Source organism: Mus caroli, unplaced genomic scaffold (genome assembly GCF_978045245.1).
Source record: "Mus caroli unplaced genomic scaffold, Mus_caroli_1 scaffold_10, whole genome shotgun sequence".
NCBI classification, from domain to species: domain Eukaryota; kingdom Metazoa; phylum Chordata; class Mammalia; order Rodentia; family Muridae; genus Mus; species Mus caroli.
This window is the reverse complement of record NW_028227265.1, coordinates 88,715,535-88,739,577: the sequence shown is the minus strand read 5'-3', so window position 1 is coordinate 88,739,577 and position 24,043 is coordinate 88,715,535. Positions and strand designations below refer to the sequence as shown.

The following is a 24,043-nucleotide window of genomic DNA, read 5'->3' as shown; positions in this document are numbered from 1 at the left end:
AAAATTAATTTTTAGGTTAGCACAGGAATCAGTTTCACCATGGCATTTTCGTATGTATTATTATACTTTGTACTTTTTCACCCTAACCCCAGTAGTCTCCACTTTCTGCTTTCCTATTTTAAGTATCCCATTAATTTCCCACTTCCCTTATGGTCTCTTCCTCCCATTTCATAATCATCGATGTCTCATGACACCCCCTTCCAACACACAAAATTCTAAATTTAAACCTAGCATTATAAAACATGTATTTATGCAAATATGGCTCATTTCAAAACTTCAATGGATTTCCATTAGGATCCATTTTCTTGCAAATGTCATGACTTCACTTTCTTATATGGCTGTTTAAAATTCCATAGTGTTTTTGTACTATGTTTTATCTCCTGATGAGTACACAGGCTGGTTCAGCTTCCAGGCTATTGTGAATAATGAAGCAATGAGCATGGGTGTGAAGGGATCTGTCTCTATGGCAGGTTGCTTAGTTGCTGGTGTATACCGAGTATATGCTAAGTGGTATGGCCAAACCCTGGTAGTTGTACTTTCAGTTTCTTGAGGAGCCGCCACACTAGTGTTTTAAAAGGTCTATTATTACTTTCTTTTTTGAGATAGCATTTCCCTCTATAGTCCTGGTGTGCTGGAACTCCCTCTGTAAACAAAGCTGGCAAAGGACTCAGAGATCCACCAACCTTCGCTTTGCTGGTAATGTATACCGCCACACCTAGCATGGTTATAGGTATGGGTGTTTTGTTTGCATGCCTGTCTGTCCTCTTAGGTGTGCGCAGTGGCCAGAGGCCAGGTGTCAGATCTTCTGTAATTGGAGTTACAGATTGTCCGTAGCCAGCGTGTGGCTGCTGGAGAATAAACCCAGGTCCTGTGCAAGGGCAACAAGAGTGTTTAACCACTAATCCCATGACTTCTTAAAGTGGCTGTATCAGTCTGCATGCCCATCGTCGGCGTATAAGGGCTCCTCTTTCCTCACATTGTCTGCAGCGTGCTTTCTTCATGGTAAGCTTTACTGGAGATGGAATCTCAGTCGTTATACTTTGCATTTCCCTATTCAGGATGTTGAATGTTTTCCAAGTGTGTACCTGCCACCTGCAGTGTTCTTCTGAGAACTGTCTATGTAGGTAGTCACTCCATTTACTCAACATATGACTTGTATCATTTCTGAGGTGTTATTGTAGCCATCAACCCTGTCAGATGTATAGCTGGCTGTGCTTTTTGTTTTCCCCTCATGCAGTAAGCCCTCTTCACAGGGACAGGGGAGTCCCTTTGCTCTGCAGAATTTCACATTTCATATAATTCCATTTATCAATTCTTGGGATTATTTCCTGTGGTACTAGAATCCTTTTCAAAAAATTCTTTAAAGTGGTTTTCCTCAGTGGTTTCAGTTTCAGGTCTTTGAGCTTCAATTCATGTTTGACTTTTATTCAGGGCAAATGACATGAATCTAATTTTATTCTAAGTGTGGAAATCCAGTTTTCCCAGAATCATTTATTAAAGAGGCAGTATTTTTTCCAAGTGCTTTTAATGACTTTGTCAAAAGTAGGTGGCTGTATGTACTCATATTAATTCCGAGTGCTCTGTTCTCTGTTGGCATAGTCTTTCGGTGTGTCTGGACCGTGTTGTTATGTTCCTATGGCTCTGCAGTATGAGACTAGGTATTGTGATACTGCCAAGGGCTGCAGTACAGTCAGTCTTATGCTTTCATACAAATTTGTGACTGTCATTTTCTAATTTTGTGAAGAATATCACAGGGATTTTTAGGAGGACTGTACTGACTCCCTAGATTGCGTGGTATAATACAAGCAATTTTTATAGTATAATTCTGCGAATCCTGCAACATGAGAAATCTTTCCATCTTTTAGCATCTTCACCCCCTCCACCAATGTGCTTTCTAACACTTGCTTCACACTTACTTGGGAGTTTCTTAACATGCAAAATTGGGGTCTAATACCCCAATTTGCTAGCCTTGCATCTAAGGATGGTTCCTGGAAATCTATACTAAACCACAGGTGGGCTAGGCCATTTTAGTCTGTAACTTTGAGTTACTGCTTTATTTGTTGTGCTGGGAGGGAGGAAAAGACCAGATGATTATGTTAGCGTGCAGATTTTCACAGCCTTGAAATGAATGTAGGCACTTTAGGTTTGATGATTTCTGGTTGGCAGACGGCTGCCATGTGGAAATAGGTTGATTAGCACCTATGCCCTTCCTGCTGTCCCTCAGAAAGCCAAGCGTGGAGTGAATGTGAGATCTGGCTCCCTGTCTATAACCCAGATGCGAGAGAACAGTGTGAGGCAATGCCCAGCTATGGGGAGAGGGCTAAGATGGGCTCCATCCGCTGCAAGGGCTCCTGTGTAAAGTGGACACTAGGTACTGTGCTTACAGACAGGACACCGTCTTGTTTTTAAGAGGCATGGAACATAACCTGTAGAAGGTGGCAGGATTTGGCAGGTTAGGAAAGTTCCTTTTCTATAATGGTTGATTTTAATGTTAACTTGCCACAAATGATATCATTTGAATAGAGAGCCTCACCTGAGAGCTGTCCCGGTTCCCTTGACTGATGTGGGAAGGCCCACCCTGACTGTGGCCAGCACCTCTGGGTAGCAGCCCAGTTAAAGTCTATTTCAGAGGGAGGGTGAACTGTGCTGATTCATACCACTGCTTCTTTCACTAGCAGCAGAATCAGCATTCCCAAGCTTCCATCGCTGAAAAAGGAACACAGGCTCTATGGGAGTTTCCTGGGCTTCTAGTGCCAGACTGGGACTACTGGGGCAACCCAAACTGTGACATGAGTAACTGTGAATCATCACCTCACAGTGAGAGACAGCTACTTTGGGACTTAATCCAACTGAGGCACCCAGTCAGGAGTGAAATGGCCATCATTGTTATGAAGTTCATTTAATACACTGTTGTTAGCTCCCCTTTCTTTTTCTTCCACACCCCACTCCTCTTCTTGGTGTTCCTCCTCTAGAGACCTTGCCTAAAACACTTTCGGGGGGCGAGGGGAGGAGGCACCAGGGTCTTATGCACCCCAGGCTGGCCTTGAAATATCCTTCTATACAACAGGACATTCCTTGTTATGGTACTAGACTACAAAACACACACACACACACACACACACACACACACACGGAAAAGAAAAGAAAAGAAAAAAGAAAAAAGGAAGGGTGTCAAAGCTTTACTCACTTTTAGCTTTATAGAGTTTCTAACGTCCTCTAAATGTACGGATCAAACATGGACTGAGAAGAGACAGCAGCAGTCAGAGTCCAAGGTGCCGGGAACTTGTGTCCTGGAGTAACATGATAGGAATTCAGAGAATAAAGAGTCCTGCAGTCCTTTAAGAGGGTACACTTACCCGAAAAGTAAATCCCATGAAGGGCCAGGGTTAACCATGACCAGCCAGGTCAAACCAGATACTAAATTTAGCAACAGTTTCAAAAGGACTCAAGAACTCTGTAAAAGCACTTATACCAAATATTTTTATTCAGAAAGAGAGAGACAGACAAAGCAAGAAACAACAACAACAACAAAAAAACACAGGAAAAAACCCAAAGCTACACAAAATGTCCATGTCACTTGCAGTATCGGTCAGCTTTCAATTTGGCTCTCCTGTTTAAGACAAAAAACCATCGATGTAAAACACACCATACAGACAGAGTCAATTGCTAAAACATAGAAAATTCATGCTTGGAAGTTGTTCTATTTTCATAACTATATCAAACATCGATAGTTATCCTTACCTTTCAATTTTCTTTTTATATAAAACTGATTCTAGTCTTATGAAACATTATTTTATAATACTTCACAAATGTGGCTTTAAGGCTTTTTCAGTTCACGAGAGAAATGATACTTATTTATGAGTTAAATAGTTTAAGTCTCCCTAAGTGTCCATGGGCAGCAATGGTGTGCTTTTTAAACTAGTTTGAAGTTGCTAGACTATTTCATAATTCAAAGTCTGACTGTATTTCATGTCCTTCTCTGACTTTTCAGAACCACATAATTAAATGTATGGATTTTCAAGGTTAAAAATATTCTCCCATTAACGGATTTCACCTTTACCAACTCTACAAACCAGTTAATAGGAAGTAGGTGATTACATATTTATCAGATAATGGAAGGATTAAGAGTGATTTGCATCTTCTGACTGGCAGTACTGACTGCGTTAAGCCAGCAGCTAGCTAACTTCCTTGCCTGCGTGTCCATGTGGTAGCTGTAGGCTGTTATTTATTGAAATAGAAATAAATTGGAATATCAATAATGTGCTATCTGATAAGTATCTTGCACACTGCTGAATCTAACCTTACGAAGTCAGGTTTGATTTCCCTTACTAAACTTTTGATCTGGATACAAATTCATGAATTGTTTTCCCCTCAGTTTTAGTAACCTCTACTACTCTAACAGAATACACAGAATCTTCATATTACTCAAACAACTTTCTAGCCCTGTTCCTTAGGGGAAGATGATGGGAAGCAAATGTATGTGAGGCAAGCATGGTTAACTGCTAACCCTAGAAACGGCCTGGTGGCTAACATGGTAACTGCTAACCATAGTAACGGCCTGGTGGCTAACATGGTAACTGTTAACTGCAGAAATGGCCTGATGGCTCAGGAAATTTATGAAAGTATCAAGGAAACCTGAAAAGCTAAAAGAAATGCACGTATTTACACTCTAGTTGTTACTTAGAAATTTGTTTTCAGCATGCTTTCCCCAGACTTATGCCTTCTTTAGATAACATTACCACATAAATTAGAGATGAAGACAATTCTAAAACAGTGATATAAGAACACACTGCTGTAATTATGTAAATATAAAATTACCTGTCCAGAAGTGTCTCATGCAAAAATCCATCTTTCCGAGCCTTTTTAAGAATTTTACTATCTTCTTTGCTTATTTTGAGTTTGTGGTCCTGGAAGCTCTGAAATTTCTTTCTGTAAAGAAAGATTTCTCATTGAAAAAAAAAAAATCTCAAACTTTTACTGTGTTTCCTTATCAAATTCCAAATACTATTAAAAGTTTTCCCAACACATTTATTTAACAAATTTAATTGTATTTCTCTAGAAAATTGATAGTTTTTCTGCTACAAAGGTAATTTTTTTATGACCTATCAAGAGGGCTGCCATTTGGGTAGCACTGCAAAGCCTCCTTCTCCTGGGGATGATGGTGGGTTGAAGTCCTCATGTCTGGAACATGAGTGGCCCTGAGTGGTATGACAGCAACTCTATTAAAGAAAGGGAAAGCTGACTAGCCCATGTGCCTTTAGCTTTAAGCACTGGAAAAATAGCTGGGAAAACTGAGGCCACAAGAAAAGCACTGAGCGCAATGCTCTGTTTCCCTGAGGTTTCATTACTGGCTCTGGTGGCCCTTCAGGTTCTTTCTTCTCCTGAGCAGCCCTGAGTGTCAGAGTGAGGCTAGAGAAGAGTACATACACATAGTTGATTTCACACTGCTTCACACTTCCCTTGTCTTCTTCTGGGATGTCATCCTTTTTCTTGGTTTCTCTTTCTGCGCAGGATCTGATCTGGATATTGAGGAAACCCAATAGGTCACCCATTCATCTTCCTCTCCCTACTTGCTCAGCAAGAACACTCTATGTGATTTCTCATGCAAACCAAGAAAACAATTAACTCACTAACGAGATTTAGGAAAAGACAAGCTCAGAAAAGTGATGTGTGTTTTTTATTTCATATACATATCATTTATAGAATCAGCTGGAATTATATGTAAGCTGAAACAAGACTCCATCAGACTGCAGTTAGCTACCTGAGAGTCTTGGCAGTTTATTTAGAACTTTACTGTGATATGAATGTATCTGTATAACTTTTATAACTAAGGAAATAGGCAACTCCGCCTGGAAGCAGGACTTTCCCGTCCAGTTAGTGACTTACAGCAAAGTAAAACCAACAACTGCTTTATGTGCTTCAAGTTATTTCTCATGGACAGAGGACGTGCATTCACAAAGTGGGCAAAACCTAAAGGTCAGAGACCCAAAAGGTCTACTAAGACTTTTATGTTTATTAGGGACTCTGTCATGGATGTTAAAAGTAGTTAGTAACATTTTGCTTTTGCAGATTCAGTCATGCATTGTAGCACTGCCTCTAAGGGTAAAAGCCAGGAAACCATCTATACTTCGATTTATAAGAGACTGATTAAGTAAAGTAAGGGACAACTATAATATGGAAGACTATGTAGGTGATAAAAAGGACAAGGGGGAAGACTTGTGCTATAGATATACAAGGACAGGAATCTCCAAAAGTAATAATAAAGAAAAGCAGAAAAGGTGTTTATAGAAAAGATATTGATATACAACAAAAGAAGCAAGCAAGCCAGCAACAGTAAAACCAAATCAAGACAATAAGAGGGGAAAGGTATGGCCAGGGCAGGGACTGGAATGGCTGAGCAATGCAGGCAGGAGATAAGAGTCTGAGTTCTTCACTTGAAAACTCCCACGCTTTAGGAGCAAATTATCTACCTTAAAAATTACATTAGGGCCGGGCGTGGTGGCGCACGCCTTTAATCCCAGCACTCGGGAGGCAGAGGCAGGCAGATTTCTGAGTTCGAGGCCAGCCTGGTCTACAAAGTGAGCTCCAGGACAGCCAGAGCTATAAAGAGAAACCCTGTCTCGAAAAACCAAAAAAAAAAAAAAAAAAAAATTACATTAGGAAAACAGTAGACTAGCTTTGATGCAATCATTTCTCAACTACAGTGTGCAGATAAGATACCACTGGATTTATGATTAAAATGAAAGCACATCTGGTTCAGCATAGAAAGCGACAGTCAGTGGCTCCCGCAGGTTTCCCAGACATCTCCTACAGTCTGCAGGGATGTTTACCTTTATCATTTCTTCTTCTCCTGCCGTTTTATTCTTTGCTTCTATATCGCCTGCTTCATTACATCTAATAAAGCAGCTATTTGAGGCCAGTAAAGCCATCTTCCCCTAAATAAAACAAAGAAAAAAAAGTAAGCTATGAATACTTGCAGAAATTTTAAGTCATTATGCTACTTTAAAATTTTCTCCCCAATTCTAAAATTAAAAGAAAAAAAACTAGACAAAGCGTGGCAAACACAAAAACATACAAGGGGAAACCAAAATCAACCCAAATAAATCTTAATTTCCACACATTATCACAGTAAACACTTCAGTGCATTTTTCTTCAGGGCTGGAGACTGTACCTCAGTGGCAGAGCATTAAACTACCGTTTTCCTTCTTCCAGCAGGACAGCGTACTAACCACGCAAAATTAATTCCTTTCATTCCTATCTCTGAGGATACAACTCATTAGTTAAGCTAAAGACTATCTTCAAAGAAAATAAAACTTATCAATAACATAATAATTTATTGAAATACTAATATTTTGAGTGTAACTTACTTTTCTCCATAATTAAAAGCACTAAAAAGCTAGCCTTTGGCCTAGAGATTTTGTATAGAATGATGCCCGAATTCTTTTAGGGTCTAATGTTTATAATTATACTGATTTCTATTAAATAAATCCCCCCAAATTAAATTTCTTGTGGCTTTGAATGTGAATTATAGTTAAGTTTTCCTATTGATTGTATGGGTTAAATTTTTCATTTGGATGATTCTTCTGGAAAACTTTGAATATCATCGGAAAAAAATTGCAAGTACAATAATTATGGAATGATCTTGAAATATCCAATTAACATAGTATGGATTTTGTTTAGTGTCGTATTTAAGGTAGCAGGGACTCTACTGTATCTAGCCACATGCTCCAGAACCTACCGGTAGAACCGTCTGCTTCTGCAATTTAAACTGTTATACCAGAGATCTTAAGTCTTTTCTTTAAATTGCAAAAATGGAAAGTGTCTTCCTAGAAGTGGAGTGAAATAAATCGTCTTGTACTTTGACATCGTGACCTCTTGGTCTTCTCATTAGTACAACTTTTATTTTATTTTTAAATTAGTTACTTTGCATATAAGCTCTGTGCATGTGTGCACATGTGTCATGATGTGTGTGCAGAGGTCAGAGGCCAGCTCTGTGGAAGCAATGCTCTCTGTCCACCTTTACATGGGTTCTGATAATCAGCTTGAAGTTGTCAAGTGCTGAGATACCTCACAGGCCCTGGTGTAACTGTTACTAACCAGTCCTGGAAACAAAACAAAACGAGAACCTCCAAACTAAAGAGAGGGAGAGGAGTCAGAAAACGCCAGAATGCGTAAGACGTGACGGGTACTTCCTGCTGCCCTTTGTCTCAGACCCAACTCCCACGGCCATTCCCTGGGAACCCTAAGCTCATCAAGGAAGCCAGCAGGCAACCTTCAGCCTTCAGCCTCTCTCCTCACCTCCAAATCCAAGTTCCCAGTCTCATCTCCAGCTCTGGAGCAGATGAACTGCTGTGGCCTGTGCTTTGGCCCTGTCCCACTTCTCAGGGGACTAAGCAGATCCAGGTGGTCCACTCTGCTTTCCTCCCTCCTGTGGATACCCTCATCTACAAGCCCATCCTCCCCATCTGGAGAAACCTATTTTCTACCTTGAACCCTTAGTGGCTACACCTGGCAGGTCCTCAGATGTATTTCCTACCAGGTAACCCACAGCTATCACACTCTCCTAAGAGCCAGAGAGGGCAACAGAAACCAAGGAACTGGACACCAACTGGACAAAGACAAGATCAAATATCAGCATCTAGAAGTACAACTAGCTCAAACCCAAATGCTTAGACACCAATATGAAAACAGTATCAGCCAGGACTGTGTATCTCCCCTACTGCCAGGCAACAGATGGTTCTGAGAAATGCAATATAGCTGACACATAAGACAAAGACTTCAAAACAGTCTTTATGAATATGTTAGAGGTCCTTTAAAAGGAAATGAATAAATCCATTAGCAAATAAATGAAACACAGTGGAATAAAATGGAAAAAAAAAACAGTTCAAGCCATGAAAGTAGAAACAGAACTTTTCAATTACAACATTGGGAGAAATAAAGAATACAGAAATATAGAAAACCCAAGCTGAGGGATAACTGAAACTCTAGTAGGAACATCAAAGGCAATAGAATACAAGAGACGGGAGAAAGAGGCTCAAGTACTGAAGACAAGATAGAAGAAAAGGCTACCTGGGTCAGAGAAAATGTTAATCTAAAAAACTCGAGGTGCAGAACATCCACGTATTCTGGGATACCATGAACACACCAAATCTACAAGTAATAGGAAGAGAGGAAGGAGAAGAAATCCAGACCAATTTTTCTTATGAACATAGGTGCAAAAAGTCTCAACAAAGTACTTGCAAATTGAATCCAAAACCTTATCAAAAAGATCGTCCATAACGATCAAGATAGGTAAGCTGATAAACGTAATCTACCGTACATACAGACTAAAATACAAGTCAGCCACACGATGCCTCAGAAGATGCACAAAAGGCCTCTGACAAGCCCCCACACCTGACTTTCATGATAAAAGTCCTGCAGAGTGGGGATCCGAGAGACATACTGAATATAATAAAGACATTTTACAACAAGCCCGTAGACAACATCAATGTAAATGGAGAGAAACTCAAAAGCATTTCTACTAATGGCAAACAAGATAGGCTGTCCACTCTTTCCACACCTATTCAATCGAGTACTCGAAGTCCTAGCTAGCAAAAGACAATGAAGATCAAGAGGATACAGTAGAAAGGGTAGAAGTCAATGTAGCTTTATTTGCACATGATATGACAGTATACATAAGTGGCCTAAATATTCTATTAGGAAACTCCCACAGCTGATAAACACTTTCAGCAAAGTAGCAGGATACAAAAGTAATTCAGAAAAATCCCTCCTATTTACAAATGGCAAAGAATCTAAGAAATAAATCAAGAAACTACATCTTCATGATAGCCTCAAATAATATAAGATATCTTGAGGTAACTCTAACCAAGCAAGTAAAGACTTGCGTGGTAAAAACTTTAGTAAAACATTAAAGGAAAAAAAACCCTGAAGATATACGAAGATGGAAAAATCTCCTGTATTCATGGATCCGTAGGATTAATGTAATAAAACTGGCCATCCTATCAAAAGCACTCTACAGATTCAATGCAATCCCAATCAAAATTCCAACACAGTTCTTCACAGATCTGGACAGGAAAGCTTTCATGTTCATATGGAAACACAAAACTCCAGAATAGCTAAAACAATTCTGAATGATAAAAGAACTCCTGGAGGTATCACTAACCCCAGTCTCAAAGTGTACCAAAGACCTGGTATAAAAACAGTGGTATTGACACAAAAACAGACCAATTCATCAGTGGAACAGAACTGAAGACCCAGATATTAATCCACACATGTATGGATACCTTATTTTTAATAAAGAAGCTAGAAAAAGATATCATCTTCCATAAATAGTGCTGGTAAAACTGGACAGCCTATGTACAAGAATTCAAATAGATCCATACTTACCACCCTGTACAAAACTCAACTCCAAATGGATCAAAGAACTCTACATAAAACCAGATACACTAAACGTGATAGAAGGACTCTCACTGGCAGAGAAGACTTTCTGAACAGAGCACTGATAGCACAGGCACTAAGATTAACAGTGAATAAGTGCGACCTGGTGAAAATGACAAGCTTCTGCACGGCAAAGGACACTGGCATTTGGACAAAGCAGCATGCTACAGAATGGGAAAAGGTTTTTTTTTTTTTTTTTTTTTTTTTTAATCAACTACATGTTTGATAGAGGGCCAACATTTTTTTTTTTTTTTTTTTTTTTTTTTTTTTTTTTTTGGTTTATGGAGGCAGGGTTTCTCTGTGTAGCCCTGGCTGTCCTGGAACTCACTTTGTAGACCAGGCTGGCCTCGAACTCAGAAATCCGCCTGCCTCTGCCTCCCGAGTGCTGGGACTAAAGGCGTGCGCCACCACGCCCGGTGAGGGCCAACATTTAAAATACATAAAGAAATCAAGAATCTGGACATCAAGGAAACAACCCAATTAAAATCTATCTTATCTTTTCTTTCTGTCTTTCTTTCTTTCTTTCTTTCTTTCTTTCTTTCTTTCTTTCCTCTTTTCTCAATTCTTCTTCCCTCCTCTGTCTGTCACTGTCTTTCTCTGTTTCCCTTTTTGAGACAAGGTTTCTCTGTACACTGAGTAGGCTTGGCTGTCCTGGAACTTGCTCTATAGACCAAGCAGATCATAAAGATCTGATCTGACTGCCTCATAAATACTGGGATTAAAGGCATGGTGACTGCCTGGTTTTTTGTTTGCTTGTTTAAGCAACAAATTCTTCATAGAGAATCTCAAATGGCTGAGAAGCATTTAATAGCAATGTTCAACATCTTTGGTCATCTAGGAAATCAAAACGACTTTGAGATTTCATTTTACACAGGCTGGAACAGTCAAGATCAGTAGGACAAATGCATATGGAGCCAGGGGACACCCATTGCTAGTGAGTGCAAGCTTGTACAGCACTATGGAGATCAGTGTGCTTGGTCCTCAGGAAGCTGAGAACTGAACTAACTCAGGATTAAGCTGCCTCACTCTTTAGATACCAAATGAGAAGATTCACCCTACCACAGACACATTTGTTCAACCATGTTTACTCCTGTTCTATTTATAACATTCAGAAACCACAGCCTAGATGCCCCTCAACAGGAGAATGGATAAAGAAACTGTGGCTTCAGGCAGTGGTGGCACATGCCTTTAAACCCAGCACTTGGGAGGCAGAGGCAGGTGGATTTCTGAGTTCAAGGCCAGCCTGGTCTACAGAGTGAGTTCCAGGACAGCCAGGGAACATAGAGAAACCCTGTCGCAAAAAAACTAAAAACAAAAAACAAAAGAAACTGTGGCATATTTACACAATATATTACACAATTTGAGTATTTCTCAGCTGTCATAAAAACAAAAACATGGAACTTGTAGACTAGAAAAAAAATCATCCTGAATGAGAAAACTTAGACCTAGAAAGAAAAATAACATACATGTATTCACTTACATGTGGATGTTAGCTGTTAAGTCATTGATAAGCAAGCTACAATCCATATAACCACAGGGGCTAGGTATAGAGTAAGGGACTGGGAGAAGGGACAGATCTCCCAAAGGACAGTTACAGAATCTAATTACAGAACAGATATGGATGGATGAAGGGGGGAGCCTAGAATAGGGAACGGGAGGGAAGAGGTAGGTGAGGGAGGGAGTACAGGGAGGGACTTCTAAAACCCAGGGCCATTTGAGTGGTTATATGAAAGCCTAATATAGCACAAGCCTCTTGATACACACACACACACACACACACACACACACACACAGTCTAAGATTACCAAACGATAGGGGAGACAAGAGTCCCAAGTGGACATCTTTCATCACCAAAGCAAGAGTCCAAGACTGGGAATGGGTTACATCTAACTAAGTGATGTAACCAAAAGCCAAAGGGGTCCCATGGAATTCCCTAAACACCTCAGGCCAGTACCAGGCTGTGAGCTGCTCTGGACAAAATGATGACAAGGCCTTAGCACTGAAGACAACAACTACATAGCTCACTGAACATGGTGGGCTCAAGCTGCTGCCTACCTAGAGCCCTCGATCCTCTGGGCCAGTTCATGGCACGGGGGTAGTCTGGATGCCATCAAAGGAGAAAGGTAAATACCAATCCAGCTACAAACCCTTTTACCTACAATGGTGACTTGCCTGTACCTGGTACAATAGTGGCCAACATTTGTGGGAGCAGTGAGCAACAAACATCTGGTGGGTTTAAGGCCCACTCAATGAGATGAAGCTGCTTGGGTGGCCAATAACTTGAGTAGACAGGCCAGGGGCCTAGGGAAAAGCCAAGTATTACAGTTCTGCTCGAAAGATGTTGCACTATAATGACACCTAATGACAGTAATCAAGATCAGTACCTTGTTCAACCATCAGAGACACTTCCTCTTGAAGCAAGTGGGAAAAAGTCCAGAGACTCACAGCCACACAATATGCAGTGAGACACTCTGGAACACCCAGTACTGAATGGGATGTCTCCACGAAATCCCTTCCCTCAGGGCTCAGTAAGCCCTGTGAAGAGAGTGAAAAGCATGCACAGGCCTGCACGTTTGCAGCAGACAGGTTCCTAGAGTTGAGAGGTGGAGTGCACACGCTCCCATCCCTAATCCCAAAGCTACCTCTAACTGATAGATCGCCACTAACACAGGAAAGACGTAGCCTCACCGGGGAACAGACTGCTCTTACGGGGAGTGCTCGTGCCCAGCAGCAGACAGCACGAATGCAATGGCATCTTTGGAGGTTGTTTTGTAACCTTCCAGGGCCTATGCTTACACAATATGGCTTCTGGTTTTGTATTTTGATGAGATTCCTGAGTGTGTCTCTGTTATGTTTCTTGTGTGTGTGGTTTTTTTTTGGACTGTTTCTTTTGTCCTATGTGATGTTTCTTTCTGTCTTATTGTATTATAGTTTGTTTTATCAGTGTTGCCTAGATGCTGGTTTGTTTTCTAAGGCGACAGAAGGAGGTAGAGAGGAATGGGGAAGGAGTATCGGGAGGGGAAACCATAATCAGAATATATTGTATGGAGTAAAAATCTACTTTGAATAAAAGAAAAAAAAAAACCAAAGCCAAAAAATAATTACTGTTCAGTACAACTCTTGCTCATGAGATGTCAACTGTGTTTCTCTCAGCACTAACCTCCTCCATTGCTCCCTTTCAGTCTCTACTGGTTCTGAACCAATTTATGTAAAAAATGCTCCTGAAACACCCTGGGATTTGCTTTTTATATTTTCATGAAAAATATGACAACAGGCCTCAATGGCAGATGGAAACCAGAATGGAAAATGTCTTCCTTTGCATTGTTTTGCCAGCAATGTAATTTATCACTCTGGAATGCAACAAGCCACTGTAGTATTACTGTTGTTGTATCATTATGTTTGGACTGTGTTCATCTTTATAGTTACAAGTTTATTCTATTTTTTCCAATTTAATGCATAACATTATTACAATCTACCTTTATTGTTTTGTTACTAACTTTAGAGAATATACTATTACTGAAATGACTTTTTCTTAAACTGGATTTTCTAAATAACAGTACTTACATCTTGAAACACTGGTTCCCACTGTTCTCTGGGCCCAATTGCATCCGAACGCCCAACAACAAGTCCATCTGAATTTATACCAAGATATTTTCCATAGCCAGACTTCAGGGCAATTCTTCGGTTTAAAAAAAGATAAACATTAAAAACTGAGAGTAAGAATTTAACTATAGAATTATGAATATTTGGTATACTGATGTATCTGTGTGTATGTGCATACATATGCATATACATATATAATAAATCCAGACCAGATATGTTTACAGTGGACACTGTATTCTCTATCTGTAACCTTATAGTTTGCTAATAAAATCATTATACAGTACCTTACATTGTGCAGCAATCATTTCCCAAAGGGATTACTGTCCTATTGTAGATGTAAAAGTTACCTTTTATGCTATTATACAAAGTCTTACTGATTTCTCTGTTATATATACAACTGCTGATTTATCTTCAGGAGAGATTCCTAGAAAAGGAAGCCACTGGATTGGAGGCTATCAACAATGTCCTTTTTTAGTAGCTCAGCAGATTCCCACCAGGCCAGGCTAGTTTTTCGACCTGCTTTCAAGAAAAAGCTATGAACACTGACCCACAAGAGAGGTGCTGGGGACTGAAACATCACCTAAGCTAACGCTCTAAGCTCTGAAGCTAGCTAAACATTAATCATGCATATCTGAAAATGTATACCCTGGGTATGATGACATGGGCCTTTAGTCTTAGTAATCAGGACACAAAGGCAGTTGGATCTCCGTAAGTCAGGGGCCATCTTGGTCTATGTAATAAGTTTAAGGCCAGCCAGGGTTACATAGTGAAACCTTGTATTAGAAAGAAAGAAAGAAAGAAAGGAAGAAAGAGGGAGGGAGAAAAAAACATTGAAGTTTATTTTCATTGGTAAGTTGATTTGGTTTACCTCTGGGTCTTTGAAGGTGGTTTCAGAGAGGTTTAAGTGAGAAGGCAATATACACCCTAAATGTGAGTGGCACCACCTTATGAGCTGGGGTTCCAGAACATATAAAATGGGGAAAAGGAAGCTGGCTAAGGGCCAGCTTTCCCCTCTCACTGAGATATGGAATTCCAGGCACACGCACTGCACTCTCCTGGCTCCATGAGCCTGTGAGCACTCCTTGGCATGACCAACTTCATCCTCCAAACCACAAACCAAACTGGTTTTCCTGAAGTTGTTTTCAGGTCTCACTGAAGATAATATATAAATCATTATTACGTTGATGTAATTACTACAACATTGACACTCAATTTCTTTATCTCCTGCTCAAAACATCATTCTGTACCCTTGCACTTTAAGAACAAAATGGATCAATTGTTTTGTGTGATAGAAGAACACTTTGTTTACTTTCAGCAAGATTTTCTTTTGCCCTCCTATCTCCTGACTTTTTCCTGAGAGAGGGTATCACTACATCTCCTAGCTGGCCTAAACTTGTCCTCTCCTTCCTGAGCCTCCTGATGTCTGCCACCAAGTCTGTTGTATCTCTTCTAACAGCAAAATCTATACACTATAGTATCACTGGCAGATCTTGCTTTATATTTATTTTGTTTCCATGCTTTTTCTGATCTATTTAATTTGGTCTCTTGACATTTTTCAGTTTTAGGCTCTTAAGTTTTCTAAACAAAGAGTACTGTACTGGCTGGCTTTGGGTCAACTTGACACAAGCTGGAGTTATCACAGAGAAAGGAGCTTCAGTTGAGAAAATGTCTTTATGAGATACAGCTGTAAGGCATTTTCTCAATTAGTGATCAATCGGGGAGGGCCCCTTGTGGGTGGGACCATTTCTGGGCTGGTAGTCTTGGGTTCTATACGAGCAAGCCAGGGGAAGCAAGCCAGTAAGTAACATCCCTCCATGGCCTCTGCACCAGCTTCTGCTTTCTGACCTGCTTGAGTTCCAGTCCTGACTTCCTTGGTGATGAACAGCAGTGTGGAAGTGTAAGCTGAATAAACCCTTTCCTCCCCAACTTGCTTCATGGTCATGATGTTTTGTGCAGGAACAGAAACTCTGACTAAGACAAGTGTATACTGGGAATATCCACATACAGAGTACAGGTTAAGTATCCCCTAATCCCCAAACCTCCAAAATCCCAAATTTCTGAGCTAAACATGATATGGATAATGCCACAGCTAGCCTCCTACAATTATTCATAGCGGAATTCAGGAACAGTGACACACTGTATAAAAGTTATCTTCAGATAATGTATATGTGATATAATAAAACATATGTGCCTTCACTAATGTACAAGTAGACATTCCCCAAATTCCCAAAACTATAAAATCCAAAAAAGTTCTGATTATAAATAACATGTTTTCTAAAGTCTTTCAATTAAAATTATTCTCTGACTTTGTATTTACTAATAGTGCTGTTCTTTTTACATAAGTGAAATTATTACTTTTTGAGGCAGGGTTCCGTGCAACCCAGGCTGTCCCCAAACTCAATCCATAGCCACGATGGCCTTGAACTCTTGATGCTCCTGACTCTTCTCCTTTGTCTGGTATGAAAGGCGTGTGCCACCATGCATGGTTACGTGAAATTAAACTGTAAAGCTTGTAACTGCAGTTCAACTAAAGCGTACCTGGAGTCAGACAACTTGACAGCAGTGAACTGCTCTGGAGGACTGGGGCCTTCATCAACTACAGAAAAACGAAAATGCAAAATACACACTTGTTATAAATATATATACATAAAGGTACTTTGTGCTTTAAAACTAGTTTCCCCCTAAAATTACATATAAGGATATTAAGGTATTTGGACACACTATAATAATAAGCTAAGTATGCTATCAAAATATCATTATTAAATTCATTGCATTTTGGAATATTTTGTAAGACAGTTTTGCATGAAACTTAGTCACTTCCAATATAATCTCATCTTTTAAAACAGTACATAAATAACAGCATGTGAAATACCAAATGCTTTTATGTATTCCAGAAATGTCCACTCTGGCCTAGACACACCTCTTTACTTCAGTCACTTCACTCTTTGTGATGCTTCCTTGTGGACTAAGGATAAGGAGAAAATGTCTAAATGTCTAGCTCTTAATTACACCCAGTTCTAACAAACTTCAAACAAACAAATAGGCAAAACAAACAAACAAACAAACAAAACCAAACCCTTCAAACTTCTGATTCAATTAGATTCTCTTCTTTCTTCCCAACTACAATCCTATTTTTACTCATTACCACCGTCATCATCATCATCATCATCATCATCATTTTGGGGTTTTGAGACAGGGGTTCTCTGTGCTGCCCTGGCTGTCCTCAGAGATCTGCCTGTCTCTGCAGAGTGCTGGGACTAAGGTGTGTGCTGCCACCACCCAGCTGCAATGGCAATTTTTCATGTGATTTTAAGGCTATTTTCTATTCCTACAGAGATTCTTCTGTCACTAGTCACAATGTTTTCAAATGATTATTCTAGAAAGACACTTCTCAACAGCTAATGAAGGACAAGGACAGAGAAATGTGCAGGGGCTCAGTGTGGGGGCGGCCTTGCTTCAGACTCATGCACAAACTTTGTAGTGCTTTACTCGACATGGCCTCCCTGCCATTGTTTGTCCTTCATACAAACCTTCTCTGTGTGGAGCTCCCAGTGTAAACAGTCCATTGTCCAGTGCATGGATATAGGCTCCTTTATCCATTTCAATAGCAATAGTCCCTGAAATCTCCCCAAAGTTGGATACAGTCCACCAGATTCCTACAAAATAAAAGTCAAAGTTTATCCTTTTTATTTTAGGGTTACTCAAAACTCTGTTGCTTTTCCTATAACTAACCTTTTAAAAGCCTGAATGCAGAGACAGCTGGTTTACCCTGCACTGCCTTCCCCTAACTGTATCCTTGCATGTGTCCTGTACAGTCCTCGACACTGACACAGCCCCAGTTACTCAGAGTTTACCAGCTCTGCACAAACTTGTTTGTTCATCACAGTCAAGATCACTCTTAACACAGGCAGAATTACAAAACGGTAAGTTCCTTTGACTGCAGACCTCATCCCCACATGCTTTCTAGTACCAATATCTAATTTTCAGTTTCTGCCAAAGTAGAGAAAACAATACATCAGTTTTAGAATTCTTCACTTCCTTAAAACGTTAGCTCAAGAAGAAAAAGTGTTTTCTTCTTGGGAATTCAAGTAGCCTCCACTCAAAGCCCAGACGCATGCTTACATAGTTCTTGGTTGCAGGATCACTCCATGGGCTAAGCTGTCAAAAAGCAGCAGACTATAAGCAGGACTCACTGAAGCTGCCCATCACTAAGTCGGTCAGTTTTGTCTTGTTTTGGTGGTGGTGGGGCCCCAACCCACCATCTCACTTAAAAAACAGCTTAAAGCAGTCTAGTGCTGCAGACACGAAGGCTGAATCTGAGAGCCACCCCAAACAAATGAAGGATCATTAAGTTGTTTATTTTTAGACCTTCGAATGGTTTTGTTGTGCAGTCTCATTTACAGTATGGCAGTATTTTCTTGGTGCATTTCTACATATGGTTAAAAAATGTATTCTGCAGTTGTCAGTTATGTGTTTTCTGTATGTCACAACAGTTGTCAAGTGGGGTACATGTTTGTCTTAGTCAGGGTTTCTATTCCTGAACAAACATAATGACCAAGAAGCAAGTTGGGGAGAAAAGGGTTTATTCAGCTTACACTTCCACATTGCTGTTCATCACCAAGGAAGTCAAGACTGGAACTCAAGCAGGTCAGGAAGCAGGAGCTGATGCAGAGGCCATGGAGGGATGTTCCTTACTGGCTTGCTCAGCCTGCTCTCTTATAGAACCAAGACTACCAGCCCAGAGATGGTCCCACCCACAAGGGGACCTTCCCCTTGATCATTAATTGAGAAAATGTCTTACATCTGGATCTCGTGGAGGCATTTCCCCAACTGAAGCTCCTTTCTCTGTGGTAACTCCAGCTGTGTCAAGGTGACATGAAACTAGCCAGTACAATGTTCAAATCTTTGTTGCTCTTTGACTAATTCTACAACTAAGAATTATTTTTAAAATCTTCAACTTTAATTTTTATTTTGGTAGAATGCCTATGAAGATCCTATGCCTAAAGTCACTCTGTATGGGGGGCTTTACGATGAGGACTAGAAGTAACTGCTGTGGCTCTTCTCAACATATCTGCCCAATATTTCCAATGTCCTGGCTGGTATAAGAAAAACAGTAAAGCAATAGAAGACACAAGAAAGGAAGAATTAAACTACAGTCCAAGAAAACATGACTGCAAATGTTCATATAGACAAAGCAGCAATGATAGTGAGGGAGCTTAACACCCCAAAGAGCAAGGCCAATACAGAAATATAAGCTCTATACAATTGAAATACTGAATGTCTCAAATAGTCTAAAAGCAATACAACTCTCTTAGATAGCCCGACGGACTTTATTAAATGAAATGGTAAGTGGACTCTGAAGTTTAACTGGACATAAACACCCAGAATAGCAAATTTTAATTAAAGAAACACAAAGGAGGTGCACTCAATTCCTGGACCTGGAAACCTTATGGGATGAATAAAGCAATGAAGTAATAAAGACAAACACTGACAGAAAACAGAGAAATGGAACAGGAGTCAGGAAGGAGACGGACATACAGAAACCCAGCTGATTTTGCTGGGGCTTGTTATAAATAGGAAAAACAGAAGCAAAACCCAATCTCTGAGATCTACTTCACACTACACAATCACCCTGAAGTGGGTGATAAAGTTAGCAAAGAAGAAAACTCTAAACTTGAATGTGTCCAAAAGGAAGAGCAGAGGTCTTTCAAGATATTGAGATAAGGGTAAGCTAAATAAAGACCTCAAAGGCAGCAACCATGAGAGAAAACAGTTAACAAGTCGGAGGAAAACTAGAGACCAGCTCAGCAGACAAGCACTGTAAAGAAAACCAAAGGCACTGGTGTGAGAGAAGGGCTGCTTACTACCCAGGACCTGCAGCAGACAATTTTTTTCTATCCCTGGTAGGATACGAAAACAGCAACACCATTTAGAACAATTTGGCACATTCTAATACCATTAATTACTCACCTATGCTAAGACAGCTCGTCAGCACGCACACACCTACCCCTGATCCTGGCCCTAATTACAGAATTCTATTATTTTAGAACTACTTTTTCAAGTGATGTGAGGTTTCCTACATCGTAACTTTACACCATTGCCTACTTTTAAAAAATTTCTTATTACATTTATTCGCGTCCATGTGTTTGTCTGTCAGTGTGTGTACAAGTCAGACAGAGGACAACTTGTGCAAGCCACTTCTCTCCTTCTATCCCTGGGACCCACATCAGGCTGCCAGACCTGGCCACACAAACACCTGTTGTTTTATTTGGAAAAAGTTTCAAAATTTAGCTTGCCCAGTTTTAATAAACAAGAAATTTGATTGAAAGTATAGGTACACATAGGGCAGGAAAACAGAAGGTACTGGCTACGGATTTGCAAGTGTCTGCTTCTAGAACCACTTATAGGGGCCTTGATGTTCTGTTGTGTTTAGGATTCTCATTCATTTCAGGTACATGATAATTAATTTGCTACATTACACTTCCTTTGGAAACAAAGAAATTGCAGACTCGTCACCACAGTTTATGTGCTTCCAAAGAAAATGATGTGTAGATGACAGTACTTTTGTCTGACAGGCCTTTAAAGTTGGGGATCAGTCTCAATGGAGTTCCTGGTCCACTGCAGGGTTCCTATGATAAGGAAGAAAAGTCTTGTCTGGTGACCTGACAAGCAGACCATAGGTTTTGACTCAGAAAACACTTCAAGTGGAACACTAAGAGATGCTAACCTTTCATACAATAAACAACAGTGCAGCTTGGAGCTAGGATGAATGTCTAGACTTTGTTAACATTTGGATAAAGTCTAAGAATATTGTAAGGCAAGTGAGAATTACAGGAACCTCAAATCTCAGTCATGCCATGGTCTGGATGTTTGTATCATCCCCAAATTTTACATGCTGAAACCTTGTCACCAATGCTCTGGAGCTCGGCAGCAGTCACAACACTGAGAGGAGATTCGTTTGTGATGGTCAAGCTCTCAAAAATGGGATTAGTGCCCTAATAAAAGAGGTTCTAGAGAGAAAAAAATTAAAAAATAAAAAGAACTGAGGTGGCTTACCCACAATATCAAGTTGGGTCTCCTCGTCTTCTTCCCGTTTTCTCTTCTTATCTTTGCTCTTTTTCTTTTTACTAAAGGGGGAAAAAAAGACATACGCATGGACTTGAACATACTGTTATGTGTTAAGAACTACAAGGTGAGAACTCAGGAGTCATTCCAGCTCTATGAGTGACCTACGGATAAACGATCTTTTACAATTTACAGATGTTTGATTTAAAACACCGAGAAGCTGCTTCTGCCCTCATTTCCCAGACGACAGACTGCAAGGCAGAAGTAAGCTGAAATAACCCCTCTCCCCACCCCAGGTCTTTGGTCAAGTTGTTTTATCAGAGTAATAGAACCCTTAACTAAAGACAGCCTTGTTGTAAAGCATTTCTCAAAAAGCTAAACACTGAGTTATCAAAAATAATACCCCAGGTAATCCCACACACACACACACACACACACATGCAGATATCCAAGAGAAATGAAAAAAGTATGTCCACAAAAAACAGAATACTGATAGCATCATTGTCATTAGCAGAAAACACTCATCAAATGAAGAAAGAACAAAAATAGTATCATTCAGTCACAGAACAGAACAAACACACAGCCCACAGAATGGATTGCTCCTCAAAACGAAGAGCAAGAAGCCAGGTATAGCACACAGCAGCAGCCCCAGCACACGGGTGGATCTCTGTGAGTTCCAGGCCAACCAGGGCTACGTATGGAGATCCTGTCTCAACAGCAACCTAAGTGAAAGAAGCCAAACACAGAAGGCTATGTACTATTTAATTCCACGGGCATAAAATATTCATAGCAAGTAAAATCTTATAGCTGGAAAGCAGTTGACAGAAGCTGGAAGGGCAGAAGGGTGTGATTATTTAATGGTTGGTTAAACAGTCTCCTTTGGAGTGGCAAAATGCTTACTGACTAAATAGTGGTGAACTCGTAAATATACTAAACCCCACTAGCTGTACACTTTAAAAGGAGGCGTTTATAGCTTATGAATTACAGCTCCATAAACGAAAACACAAGGAGAGATCTTAGGGGAAAAGTGATTATTCAGGGTGCTTACAACAAATTCTGAGCCTTGTAGTGGTTGCAGCCCAAGCCTTCAATCCCAGCACTTTGGGGGGTGAGGGGGGATGAGGCAGGTGAGTGTCTGAGTTCAAGGCCATCCTCATCTACAGAGTTAAGTTCCAGGACTACACAGAGAAACCTTGTCTCAAAAAAACAAAGAATCAATCATGGAAACATGGAAAGCACTAGTTTTAATAACGGCTGTCTTAACTTCTTTGTATCTTATCGACAACATTTTCAGAAGCAAATTCTAAATTTTAAATAGTTTCAGATTCGGTCAGGATAAAGCTCCAAGCTCATTCAGCACGAAGCTCGCTGACAAATACTTGTTGAAACTGCTTCAGCGGTGATACAGTAAAAAAAGTGTTCAACTTTGGCTAGATCCTTCAAGAGGACGGAGATAGATAGGATCGGGCAAGGTATCTTTCTCTATAGGGCTAACTATAAATCACACCCACATGCCTCCACTTGGCTGTCTCATTCAGTTCTCATAACTCTTTTTTATAGTCTCGAGAAACAAGAACCAGCGTCTAGTAAATATACAAACGAACCATCAACCCATCACCGGTGCGAATTCAAGGTCCCGACTCACACTATGATGCAGCTTTGCCTGCCCCCTACATATTACACTGCAGAGAATCAGGGCGTTTTTGTCCGCTTGCTTTTTCCATTTGCAGGAAAGACCGGTGGAAAAAAATACTTTCCTTAAAGCAAGTTATCAAGGCAGGCTGGGGGAGGCCTGGGGGGGGGGGGGTGTCCCAAAAGTAGGACTCCTGGTCTCTCCGTTTCGGGGGCTCCCCGGCCACGCAGCGTCAGCTAAGAAGTGTCGGGGAGGCTGTCCACGCAGCTCTACCTCTGAGTGTCCTGGGTGGCTTGGTTACCCTGGCCCTGAGCCCCGGGGATGGATGCACCGAGAACCGTGCCTCCCGCCCGAGCGCCGCCTCACCTCTTGGCTTTAGTGCCCTTGAGCACGAGTTTGGTGGACTTTACATAGGAATATTCGGCCATGGCCCGGCTCGTTGAAGTGGCAGCCGCTGGCAGAGCTCCCGTAGGTCCGGGAGGAGGAGGAAGTGGCTCTAACGGCCGGAGCTGAGCGAATCCCTGGGGAATCCTCCGCCTTCCTCAACCCAAGGCTACGATTCTCCGGTTTCCTGTTTACTGTCTTCGACGCGCTACGGCGGCCGCGGAGGGTCCAATCACGTCAGCGTTCCTGCGGCGAAGTCCCGAATGTTCGCGGGTTTTTTTTTTTTTTTTTTTCCCCAAACCAAGCAAAACGTATAGAGACGCCCCCTGGTGGAAGCGAAGGTATCCAACAGTTTCCTGCTGCCGAGGTTGCAAAGAGCAGACCTGGATTGGATGAGCCAGATGTTGAAAGGATCAAATCTGTCTGCCCACTCTCTTTGCAGCCGACATTGCACCAAGTACCCGGCAACCCGCCAGACTGGGCCTGCTCAGAGAAACCGAGATGTGTGTTCTGTGGAGGCGTGGGTCACAGCCTTGGCTTCGGGCAACTTTATCAACAGCTTCGGCTCCAGAGTTGTTAGTTGTGTTGTACATGTTTTACTCGTGTATTGTGTATGAGTAACACACAAGAAACAATTGGGGAATGATACAGTGTATAGTTGCTAACTACTGGTTTCTATCTCAAGTGCTGAAGAGACTTTGGTCTCCACACCCAATACTGTCTTTTCCTGTAGTCTTGATCCAGCCAAGTGCGTATTTCTTTTGCCTCCTCCAATCTTTCCCGCAATGTTATAACTCCCTTCCATTACAAACCATGCACCGCTGAAACAGCTTCTGTGCGATCTTTATTTTTTTTTGTGAAAGAAACATAAATGTCGTTAGAATCAAAAAATGGAATGGCTTTGTCAACACTTGACAAATC

The 24,043-nt window shown here is 40.9% G+C and overlaps 1 protein-coding gene across 1 annotated transcript; it reads right to left on the bottom strand.

Moving 5' to 3' along the window:
* Positions 1 to 3,457: 3,457 nt before the first annotated feature.
* Positions 3,458 to 23,311, bottom strand: Frg1 (FSHD region gene 1). The gene is made up of 9 exons (XM_021170546.2): positions 23,105 to 23,311; positions 21,097 to 21,167; positions 17,571 to 17,696; positions 16,579 to 16,636; positions 14,002 to 14,116; positions 6,831 to 6,935; positions 5,428 to 5,519; positions 4,819 to 4,929; positions 3,458 to 3,610 (listed from the first exon to the last, which is right to left on the bottom strand). Exons 1-9 carry the CDS (start codon positions 23,164 to 23,166, stop codon positions 3,574 to 3,576), a joined length of 777 nt encoding a protein of 258 aa, XP_021026205.1. The 5' UTR covers positions 23,167 to 23,311; the 3' UTR covers positions 3,458 to 3,573.
* Between the last annotated feature and the right edge of the window lie 732 nt (positions 23,312 to 24,043).